Source organism: Erinaceus europaeus, chromosome 3 (assembly GCF_950295315.1).
Source record: "Erinaceus europaeus chromosome 3, mEriEur2.1, whole genome shotgun sequence".
Taxonomy (NCBI): Eukaryota; Metazoa; Chordata; class Mammalia; order Eulipotyphla; family Erinaceidae; genus Erinaceus; species Erinaceus europaeus.
Genome location: NC_080164.1, coordinates 146,958,121 through 146,970,614, shown reverse-complemented (window position 1 = coordinate 146,970,614; position 12,494 = coordinate 146,958,121). Strand labels below are relative to the sequence as shown.

The 12,494-nt window shown below is 39.5% G+C and overlaps 1 protein-coding gene across 9 annotated transcripts in view; it reads right to left on the bottom strand.

Moving 5' to 3' along the window:
• Positions 1–12,494, bottom strand: part of FRYL (FRY like transcription coactivator) — a 276,795-nt gene that overhangs the window by 26,777 nt on the left and 237,524 nt on the right. For all 9 annotated transcript variants that reach the window (XM_060188085.1, XM_060188080.1, XM_060188084.1 and 6 more), the window contains 6 exons: positions 10,373–10,513; positions 9,171–9,368; positions 7,389–7,550; positions 7,197–7,271; positions 6,679–6,855; positions 3,317–3,520 (listed from right to left, as the gene is read on the bottom strand). In XM_060188085.1, the coding sequence (XP_060044068.1) occupies positions 3,317–3,520; positions 6,679–6,855; positions 7,197–7,271; positions 7,389–7,550; positions 9,171–9,368; positions 10,373–10,513 (957 nt within the window). The remainder of the gene's footprint in view (positions 1–3,316; positions 3,521–6,678; positions 6,856–7,196; positions 7,272–7,388; positions 7,551–9,170; positions 9,369–10,372; positions 10,514–12,494) is intronic.

Sequence of the window (12,494 nt, the reverse complement as noted above, 5' to 3'; positions counted from 1 at the left end):
ACCTCTGTGTGACTGTGCTGAGGCTGAAGTGAAATTCCTATTTCTATGGTAATGCTTTGTGTTCTGTGTGAGGTGGGGGCTCCTTCACCTCTGTGGCTTGGTCAGAAGCAGCCAAATAAAATCTAAACTGTCTGTGTATTTAAACAGACATGAATGCCATAGAACTTCAACAAGACAAAAAATTAGGACAACAAAGTGACTGTAATGGCAGTAGTTAAGTACAAGAAAGAAAATACTGCAACTTGTTCCTATAAGCAGGATTATAAACTTCTCATGGTCAGTATTTAACATGGAAGTTATCAAGTCCACGATTCGGAGTTGGCAAAGGCAAAAGCCAATTACTTTCCTATCAGGAGAAAGTAACTTCAAATTTCTTCTTTTATGTCACCACTACTATGATTGAGGTCATGTTTAAAGGGCATTCATGAGAGCTAAACTTTAATGCTAAGCACTTACTATGGATTATCGGCCTAGCAGGCAGCAGCATGAAGTAGAGACTACCAAGAGTTCAGTTTTATTTATTAATTTATTAAGATTTACTTATTTAAAAAAAAATTTATTATATTTATTTATTCCCTTTTGTTGCCCTTGTTGTTTTATTGTTGTAGTTATTGATGTCGTCGTTGTTGGATAGGACAGAGAGAAATGGAGAGAGGAGGGAAAGACAGAGAGGGACAGAGAGAGACACCTGCAGACCTGCTTCACCACTTGTGAAGCGACTCCCCTGCAGGTGGGGAGCCAGGGGCTCAACCCGGGATCCTTATGCTGCTGGTCCTCACACTTTGCGCTACCTGCGCTACCCGCTGCGCTACCGCGGACTCCCCTAAGATTTACTTAATAATGGAAGAACCAGAGCACATAGTGCTGGCATGTACAGTGCTGGGAACTGAACTCAGGACCTCATATTGAGAGTCTAACATTTTATCCACTGGGCCACTAGGAGGTCATTTTTTTTTTTTTTTTTTTTAATTGGGGCAGCATGGAATGTTCCTACTCCTGACCACAGAATGTGAGCTCAGATCTACAGGGATGCAGAAGTTACATAGGCTCCTAACCTGAATATGGGCCCCAGATCACATCAAATCAATAGGGTTTACAGCCAACAATATTTATACCCCTTTCCCATATTTGGGAGCTACTTCCCCGATCCAACTTTCTGGTCCTTTTTTGCAGCCATGACATCATCTCCCCAGACAGTAACTTGGATCCACCTGCACATCAGATTTCAGGCTCAGGGGGAAAAACAAAAACAAAAACAAAAACAAAAACTAGCATAGCCTTTGGAATACAACTAAAATATGCCTACTAACTATTTACAAAACAGAGACCACCCAACTCTTCATCTGTACTACTCAAGACTTTAGCTAAGTTCATGACTAGTTAACTTCTTTGGCTTTATATGTTAGCTCTCTTTTCAGCCACCAGGTTCCAGATGGTAGCATGATGCCAAACAGACTTCCCTGGACAGACAACCCCACCAATGTGTCCTGGAGCTCCGATTTCCCCAGAACCCTGCCCCACTAGGGAAAGAGACAGACAGGCTGGGTGGGTGGAATATACTCAATCCTAGAAGTCACTAAACCATATAGTTACTAGCCTGACTTGCTCAAAAGCTTTTCCTTATAAAGCTAGAGTCAGTGATTGAGATAAATTAGGAAAAGGGGGTAAAAACCTCAAAATTTTGGATTTAAGAAGAATAAAATGCTTCATGGAGCCAGGCAGTGGCACACCAGGTTGGTCACATGTTGCCATAAGCAAGGACCTAGATTCAATCCCCCAATCCCCGCCTGCAGGGGGAAATTCATGAACGCAGAAGCAGTGCTGCAGTTCTCTTTCTCTTTCCCTATCTCCCTTTCCCCCTCTCAATTTCTGTCTGTATCCAATCAAAAAAATTCTTAACAGCAAGTTTCTCTTATAGCACAGATAAGCTTTGGTAATGATGTTTTTCTATGATTTTTCATAAACATGAATAATTTATTACATGCTATCTGTACAGCATTTATTTTCTTGCCATTGAATTCAAATGAACTTATCTTGATTCTTTCCCTTACTTAACAATTATATGAAACACTGCCTGGGAATTATTTTCCAGTTTTTCTTTCCAACTTTACTCTAATCTCTTAGAATAACTTTTTGACCTATCCCAATTATGTACTAATTTATAGCACATAGTATATCAATTTTGCTTTTTTCTTTCTTTCTAGAAAACTCAGGGCTTTCAATTTCTTCTGGACTAACCTTCCTGATTGCAACTTCAGCACACCACCTGCTATGCCACCTCCCAGGCCATAACTGTTGCTGTCATTATAAACAACAGCTTAGAAGTGCTTAACTGGAGGTTAACTGAAAGAGACATACTAGGCCAAGTGCGAGATGCCCAAACAGGAGAGGTGACAGGAACCCAGCCATAAACTCACTATTTTAAATCCTTTCTAAGGGTAGCTCAATACTTGCCATTTAACAATCACTGCTGAAGCTTTTCCAGCAGACTGTGTGTGGAGCAAGTGGGGTTAATGAAAGAGAGGCAGAGCAGTTTAAGATGAATCAACTGACACCTTGTCTCAAGGGTTCATTCTTCTCACACACAAAATGGTAGGTACCCAACGCACTTCTCTTTTTGGTCTTCACTGGGGTTTCACTGCTCTAGGCCAACTTTTTCAGATAGTCAGTGAGAAAGACACCACTGCACCAAAGGTTCACTCAGTGTGGTGGAGGCTAGGTTCAAACCTGGATCCTGCCCAAAATGATGCAAGCGCACTATTAAGTGAGGTGTTCCGCCAGCCCTCCTTCCAAACACCTCCTTATCATTGCATTCAGCTTTCTTTTCCTATTTCTGAATGAACAGTGGATACTCACAGTCTTCATTTTCTGCTCACATTGTAAGTTCCTGCCATCTAGCTCTTGGAATATAAGGCAGAATGTCCATGTATGTGACACAATCTCAAAAGAACCCAAAGCTGTTCTCTGCCTTGCCCATGATAAACAGGAGAGAGAAACAGGTGAATTGTGTGCTGATGTTCCCATGGGTGCCCAATATACATATCATTCTAATGAGGGCCTCCAACAGTGCCCAGACCAGCATTCTTGGGAGAGAAGAAAGATAACCATGTGCCAGCAGCTAAGGAAAATACAGTCTTAACTTTTTAATCTTGTCAGGAACAACAGAAACAATAAAATACTCTGTTGTCAACATAATCTTGTGAGTGCACTTTATCCAAACGGAAATAAAAATGTGGAAACCAAGAGTACCTAATTACTAAACTGGAAGGTAACTGGACAAGGAGACCAGCTGTTGTTGTATAAAAGGTAACCTTACCATCTGTGTGCGTGAGAGTATCTGGCTGGCTGTGAGGGCGGCTTCCTCTTCTGAGGACTCATCTGTGTCTTCCTGGTTTGTCAAGTTCAGGCTGGGGGTACTGCTGGAGCACTGGTACTCCTGCAGGGATGGCGTGTCCCCTTTATCAATACTGTCCAGTGAGCGCCTGCGGACTCCCCAGTTGAAATTGTCCATACTTTCACCCTGGAAAAGCAAGAAGAGATTTCTAAGACATCGACAACATGCTGACAAAAATACAGCAAATATAGTACAAAAGGAAAACATATACCAAGATGGAGAAAGTATGTGTCATCAAAAGCAGAGTTTCAATCAGCCCTTCAATTTCTTGAAACTTGAAAATACCATCAAATATTTTTACTTAAGGAGAGCAAAATATCTCATTGATAACCTGTCTTAGCTTAATTTTCTGTCCTTTCTATTTTGTGTCATTGGGGACTAACTATATCCTTCTCGGCCATTTCTATTCTAATATACAAACACAAATGAAGACACAAAGACGACAAACACAACACAGAAAACAAAACCCACAACACCAGGCTGCAACTTACCTGCAGCTCCTGGTTAGCATAAAGGAAAACACACAGAATTAGAAAGAACGAAGACAAACATTTAAATATATGCTACACTTTTGGGGAAAACTGATTTCTCAAGCCCAAAGACTGATTCAAGCTCTGAATTAAGCTTTGTGTAGGAAGCCAACACGTGATTCAAATTACTTTTAAAATGCAAAATACATCATGAGAAAAGTCAGACAGACACTTTAAACAACATTTCTGTGATACACTTTGGCAACACAAACTTTAAGAAACTTTTCAAAAATTACAAAGATTGAATACTTGATACAATGCAAAACTGACTTAAATGCCCACATGTAGTTGACAACATACAGGGGTCACAATTATTTCTGTCTGCAGTTATGGTTCAGACAGTACTCTGTGGTAATTTTTCTTTAAACTATAAAACAGTTTCAAGTCAAGATTATAGCTATCAAAACATAACCTTTGCCAAATTTAAAGGCCAAGAGGAAATACGATGAATTTCAGTTTCGCCCACTTACGGATTTGTCTAAGTTATGATTTGCTATTCAAAGTTGATACTCTTCTCTCTCTCTCTCTCCACCCTCCCTCCCTCTCTCTCTCTCTCTCTCTCTCCTCTCCTTTTATGAGACTGAAAAAACCATAACACAATTCTGACATATATGGTGCTAGAGATGATATTCAGGACCTCATGCTTACAACACTAGCCCTCTACCACTGTAGACCATCGCAGCCCACCATCCCAGATCTAACTCTTAAAACTACCTTAAGCCCAGATATGATAAACTGTAGTGAGCTGGCAAGCAAAATAATTCATCTGTATTCCTTAACTCAGGAGGGAATGTCCAGAAAATAGATTTCCAAGTCTTTAGAACAAAGGAGGCAAATACTCCATTCAAATGAAATTTAAAATAGATGTCATCTATCCCAAACTGATAAACAATAATCAGATCTGCTCTGGCTAAGAAAGGTGGCCAGAGTTCTTTGCATTTCGTTCTTAGATCTTTCCTTGTTTCTCAGGCTATCAAAAAGTCCTATCTCTGCTGATCAGAGTTTGAAAGGCCACCTTCCTAGAACCTATGCCAAACATTACTAAGGTAGCATAACATGTCATAATGACAAATCTATCACAAATATTTGGTGAAATATACATTGTGGGCTTTCCAGTTTTTTTTTTTTTTGGGGGGGGTCATAAGGGGAGTATTTTAGAAGTTATACTCAAGTTTCTTTTGTAGCAAAGTATTTTCTGTTTCCAAAGTATTTTCTGTCCCCATGATTTGAGCTAAATGTTGGTATTTAGGAACTGCCTATCACTTGATTTAGGCTAGTTAAGATGCATAAATCAGCATCACTCTCTCTAAGTTACTGAATTAAAGATAGAATTACAATTACTAAAAGTCAAAGGCAATATCCTATCCTTCAATGGAACTGACGAATGCATCTGAGTGGCTAAGTTCTCTGGAAAAAGATGTATTGATGATATAGTATTTATACCTGATTAGCCATTTTGGATTCTCAAAAATAAGTTAACTATTTTTAAAAGGAAGATTATTTCTTTTATCTATTTGATGTGCAATAATTGGTTTGGGGAGACTGTAGTGTTGGGGATTGATCTCAGCTTTGGGAATAGGTTTCAAATATCCTTCGATAACCAAAGCAACCACAATTCTCACTCCCACAGTCACTGTTTCAGAAACTGGCAAAGGTGCCAACTCAGAGCAGTGAGATGTAACAAGAAATTTACTAAGAGATTAGGAGAGTAATTTCTTCACCTTTGAGAGCATTTCTAAAGTGACCTTCACTTTCTCTGAACTACTATAAGTGGGTGTTAAGGTCACACAGCAGTGACAAGATTTTGCTGTTGCTTGAAATCAAGCTGAGTTGCAGAGGTCTAGAGACTTGCTGGTTCTCTGTAGAGTCCTAATCTAAACTATTTCTAACTCTAGAGTCAGTTATGTAAAGCTAATAAATCCACATTTTGAGTTGGATTGTTCCATTTAGAAAGTATCTGAATGGTCAAAAGTTATCAGCTTAATATAAACTTCATTAATGTAGTTTTTTTTTTTTTTTTGAGTGAACTGGTTACAAAGAAGTGTGAAGGATGTCACCAGAAGGATCTGTCTTTTAAGAAGCTTAGTTTGATAGAAAAGACAGGAGTTATAGAAACCCCAGAGGAAGCCATGCAGGAGTCTAGGCTTAGGGATGTAGTTCCTAACTCCTAATTCTTTCCGCTTATTTTAATCAATCACTGCTTAATGCTGAAGCTCTGGGAATTTAAGTCACACGAGAGTAGAGAACATGTCCACTCAGACTGATTTTAAAATAGTACTTGGCACTTAGTAGGCACATAAAAAAAGAAAAAAAAAAAAAAAAGAAGAAGAATCTGTCATTTGCTGGATAGGTAAGAGTTCTAGATAGCCAAACCTTTCTTAAGGACTACTAAAGTATAGTGCTGCCCTCTTTAAAATGATGTTTGATGAACTCTAAGGTGACTTTTTGTTGTTGTTGTTCTACCACTTTGCCATATATTTATATAGCTCATTCAAGGCAGTTAAGCTTAAATATACCCTAAAGTAAAAACAACAACAAAATAAAAACACCCCTTACCACTTTTTATTTTTAATGATAAAGAAAATTTAGTTCTCTTTTGTTTCTAACTTATTCTGCTTAGTGAATCACATTCAATTTCCAATTTATAGTTTAACCTTCCTGATCTTACACTGACTTTTTAAAGGAAAGATCAAACCCTTACTTCTGATGTAATTGAAACTGTAAGAAGTGTAACAGAGAGCCCCACATCCTTACCTCTGCATCCTCCAATTCAACATCTAGGAAATCGAAATCTTTAAAAACACCAAACTGTTGTTCACTGCTATTATCTTCCACTGCTACTTCTTCCTCTTGAATTATGTCTTCTGTGGTAGAAATTAGACTAGTCTGTTGGTCACCAACTTCCAAATCTTCACTAGAAGAAAATACAACCTGATCCATCAAAAAAGAACAAAAGCAATGTATCAGCTTTGTCATTCTGCATGAGACATGAATACCCGAAAAGCCACCATAGTGTCCTTCTGTCAATCACTTCACAGTTTTAATTTGGCCTGTTAAAGCCTAGTTGGTTGAAAACTTAATCAGCATAGCTGCCAAATATTACAAAGATATGGCGATATCCCCCCCCCCCTAATTTTTAAGCTATGGTAGCTCATTTCATCATAAGTAAGATAAGCTAGAAAAAGCCAGCAAGGAGACAGAAATATGTCTACCTCATCATGGAATAACAGTCTTTAAAACCTTTTATTGTACACGCTCTCATGACTACTCACTGATGGATTCTTCGGAAGGCCAGATTCTGGACCACAAAGAGAAAGCACGTTCATTAACTTTTCTCTTGTTCTTCGCTAAAGAAAAAAAAAAAATCAAAATGTAAGCATTACTGAGCCAAATCTTCAAGTTTTCAGACAAACAACAAAAGTGACTCTTCAATATTTGCTTAGTTTTGATGTGCTTTTATGTACCTGTGATAACTGTGGCCTTTTCCAACTAACAGGGACCAGTGCATTTGAATTGGAACCAGAAGAAGTGGAAGAAGTACTTCTAGTAACAGCAATGACTTTCGGCTTCCCATTCCTGCCAGCTGCGCTATGTTGATCTCCATATTTATTTCCAATAATTGGTGTCTGCAAGTAAACAAAATGACAGTGTTTGACTCCACTTCAAAATGTAAGGTTAATGGTGTATCAATATTGACATTTCTAATAATCTAAAATCAATATAAAGGGAAACTTTCCTAGGCATTAAGGTACATGTTACAAAATTCAAAGGTCTACCTCAATTAAATTAAAAACTATTTCCTCAATTAAAAAGAAAAATTAAAGGTCACTAAGAGCTTGTATTTTATTATGATTCTCTGAAAAAAAAAAAGAGCACTCATTCCTATTTTAGACACAGATCTTATTTCTTTAAATATTCACCTCTGAACAGACCCCCATGTTTATAAAATGTACTTTTTTTTTTTGAAAATTTAGAAGATGTAACAATGAGTTATAAAAACCACCTGTAACTTCATCACTCAGATGTGAATGTTAACACTGTAGTGCTTTTTTAACACATTGTCAGCTGTGCTACAACGACGATTAAAAAAAAATATTTATGCCCTTTTGTTGCCCTTGTTTTATTATAGTAGTTACTGTTACTGATGTCGTCGTTGGGTAAGATAGAGAGAAATGGAGAGGAGGGGAAGACAGAGAGGGGGAGAGAAAGGTAGACACCTGCAGACCTGCTTCACCACCTGTGAAGCGACTCCCCTGCAGGTGGGGAGCCGGGGGCTCGAACCGGCATCCTTACGTGGGTCCTTGAGCTTTGCGCCATGTGCGCAAAAGCTGCGCCACCGCCCGACTTCCACAACGATGATTTTTTTAAAGATTGTTTTTAATTAATTATACGAGAGAGAGAGAGAGAGAGAGAATATGTGTTTCATATGATACAAAGAGGAGAGAGAGAAACCAGAGCACCACACTGGTAAGTACAGTGCCAGGAATTAAATGAGAACCTCAGGCTTCATGAAAATCCAATGCTCTGCCAGCTGAGCCATCCCCCCAGCGACCTAATGTTTGTGCTTGTGCAGATATTTCAAGTAACAACTTCCAACAGGAAGATATCTATGTGGATTTCTTACTACACACGTAATGTGTAATTTTTCCAAATTTTATTTCAGTCAAATGTTTATGGTGATGCCAAACCCTACTTGATTTTGTGTAGCATTTTGAAACAGTCATACAAGTCTCTTTATCTCTTTAACCTGAATTTCAAGCAAGCCTTTCTGAACTTCACACTCCAGCAAACCTCAACTTACTATTTTTTTCCCTCTAACATGTCAAGCTTTTTTGGACCTAAATTTGGGCACAAGTTGTTCCTTTTCCATAAACTATTCATCACAAGAATCCCTTATCATCTTTTAACAGTGACCCCAGACTTCCCTGGAGACCTGACCTGATACTATCACCACTAGGGAGATCACACTTGAGCACCTGCCTTGTGATAAAGATTTTTTTAATTGTCACTATTATTATTATTATTATTACTATTTTGCATCCAGGGTTATTGCTGTGGCTTGATGCCTGCACCATGAATCCACTGCTCCTGGAGGCTATTCTTTCCCTTTTTGTTGCCTTTGTTATTGCTTCTCTGCTGAACATGTGATCATGGCATAAGCTCAATAAATGCTTGCTGAATGTGAGAATAATGGAGCAAGTGAAAATTTCTAGCAGAGTACCTCTGTCAGTTCCTTAGCATCTTACCTCAGATATATCAAAATGGAAATCCAAGGTCTTCCCAGGCAACTCCTTAGAGACATTGTTAAATATCTTGGTGAAGGATATTTCAGGAGAGCCTGTATCTCCTCCATAGGTCTTGGGGATATCACTGGGCACAACAAGACTTGCTGAGCGAGACACCACCAGTTTTAATATGTTAAGTGCTTCCTTCCAATAAGGACTCTGGTTTAAGAAATAACAGACATTTAGAAGTTGCAAAAAAACAAATGTGAATGTAAAGTTAATTAAAGACAAAGTCTTAGTGTGGACAATGAAAACATTGTTTCTACGCGGGGCCAGATGGTGGCGCACTTGGTAGAGTGAGTGTGCACATTACAGTGTGTAAGAACCCAGGTACAAGCCCTCAGCTCTGACCTGTGGGAATATTTTATATTTTCTTAAAGATTTCTTTATATCATTGGAGAGCACAACTCAGGTATATGTGGTGCTGGGAATCTAACACTGGGTGTTGCGTACTCACTGAGCAACCTTCCTCGTCACTTAAAACTTTTTTTTTTTTTGGCTGCTGTTACTTTCAAATAAGGGATAGGGCATAAACCATTTACTAGCCAAATGCTTCTATTTGTTTAGTTTTGTTTTAGTGAAGGCAAATGCAACTGAAGAAGAAACACACAAAAACAATCTGTTCGGGGTTGGGTGGTAGCGCAGCGGGTTAAGCGCATGTGGCGCAAAGTGCAAGGACTGGCGGAAGAATACCAGTTCGAGCCCCTGGCTCCCCACCTGCAGGGGAGTCGCTTCACAGGCGGTAAAGGAGGTCTGCAGGTGTCTCTCTTTCTCTCCCCCCGTCTTCCTCTCCTCTCTCCATTTCTCTCTGTCCTATCCAACAACAACGACATCAACAACAATAATAACCACAGCAAGGGCAACAAAAGGGGGGAAAGTGGCCTCCAGGATTAGTGGATTCATGGTGCAGGCACTGAGCCCCAGCAATAACCCTGGAGGCAAAACAAAACAAAACAAAATCCCATCAATCTGTTAAAGTTTCTAAAGCATTTTCTCTCTTTGCTGAGTTGTATCCACTCTCCATGTCACAGGTAATCCTGAAGACATGATTTATGAACTAACCACACTTCTCTACCCTTGAATATTTAAAGTGCACCTGACTTTTGTGATTATGAGTTGTCCTGAGATGTGCACTTCTACACAAAAGCCTGATGGTCACCCACCTGCACATATTTGCCGATGATCTTTATGATTTCCAGATTAAACTGTTTGACTGGGGCGGCCGAGAGATCTATGTGACTCAAAAGGCTATAGATGATCTGTAGCAGTGACTGCTGCATACTGGCCAGTCCTTTTTCTAACAGCTGAGAGCAACAGTAAACAGAGTTTGATCAGGTTAAAGACAATTTAGTATTTACATCAATGATGTTGAAAGCCAGGACAGACTCTCAGTTTGACTTTATAGTTAGCTTATTAAAATATCCAGGGACGAATAAAGGTAAAAGGTAATATGTTCAATATGCTTAGCTGTCTTTGTTTAGAAAGGCAAATTGCATATCTATCCCTTTCTTCCATCAACTATCTCCAGATGTAGTCATCTTCTTTTAAAAATGTTATGTTTTTCTTAAATGCTTTTCAGCCAACAAGTTGCAGATGCTACCATGATGCCAATCTGACTTCCCCAGGCAGAGGACCTCACCAATGTACCGTGGACCCCCATCTCTCCAGATCTCACCCACTAGGGAAAGATAGGGACAGGCTGGGAGTAGGGATGGACCTGCCAGCATCCATGTTCAGCAGAGAAGCAATTACAGAAGCCAGACCTTCCACCGTCTGTACCCCATAATGATCCTGGGTCCATGCTCCCAGAGGGATAAAGAATAGGGAAGCTTCCAATGGAGGGGATGGGATACACAACTCTAGCAGTGGGAACTGTATGGAATTGTACCCTTCTTATCTTACAATCTTGTCAATCATTATTAAATCAATAGTAAACATGTAAAAGATTATATATACATATATGGATGCATATATTGTATTTATTTTAATGAGAGAGATACCAGAGCACTACTTAGCTTTAGCTTTATGATGGTACTGGGGACTGAACCTGGTACCTTGGAGCCTCAGGCATGAAAGCCTTTTGCAAAACCCCTCTGTTAATCTCTTTAGCCCCATAATCTTTAAAATTATCTTTATTTATTGGATAGAGACAGTCAGAAATAGGGAAGGGGGTGATCGAGTAGGAGGGAGACAGACACCTGCAGCCCTGCTTCACCACTCGCAAAGCTCTCCTCCTGCAGGTGGGGACCAGGAGCTTGAACCCAGGTTCTTGTGCGTTGTAACATGTTCACTCAAAACAGGTGCCCCACCACATGCCCCCCCCCCAATTATTTTTCACCTTAATCTTGGTGTCTTTTTTTATTTTAAATTTGCTGCTCCTTTGTGGACTTCTTACCTCAGCTGGGGGAGGGAGAGAGGGAAAGATACCACAGCACTGCATAGTCCTCTGGTGCCAGTCATGACATTTCTATGTGGTACTGAGACTTTCACACAATGCAAGGCACATACCCTACCAGGTGATCTATCTCTTGGCCCCCTTGCTGTTGTTTGCTTTTATTCCCCTAATTATTTTAGTGAAGCAATTTTTATTTTAGGGTAAGAAACAAATCATTGTATCACTAACACCAGAGAATAGGTAATTGCCCCCAGGCTGTTCTCACTAGCCATTTACTACCTAGGTGAGCTTGGACAAGTTTCTTCTTCTTTTTTTCAGTGCTGTATTTCTTTATTTTTTTATTTTATTTTATTTATTTATGAGAAAGATAGAAGGAGAAAGAACCAGACATCGCTCTGGCACATGTGTTGCCAGGGATCGAACTCGGGACCTCATGCTTGAGAGTCCAAAGCCTTATCACTGCGCCACCTCCTGGACCACTTGGACAAGTTTCTTGAACTCTCTGAGCCTTTAGTTTCTAAAATAAGACATTCACACTATGTTCTTCACAGGATTTTACTACTAAATTATATAGTTGTAGTTCTATTTACATGTAGTTTCTCACATTAGGAGAACCACAGTTGATCAAACACTGTCAGCTGTCAGTATGAAGTAAATACAACTATTCCCAACTCAAGAGACAAGGGACTGGGTCTGAAATCACACTGAATGTGCTTAAGGTTATCCAGGCAGGAAACAACAGAGCCCAGTTCCAAATTCTGAGTCGTAGATGTTACACCCTAAGCTCCTGCTTTGAATAACACTGCTAAGAAATAAATCATCCCAGTCATCAACTCAGAAACTGGGGTATAATTGTATTTCTCAGATTACTAAGGTTCTCAGAAGCTTAT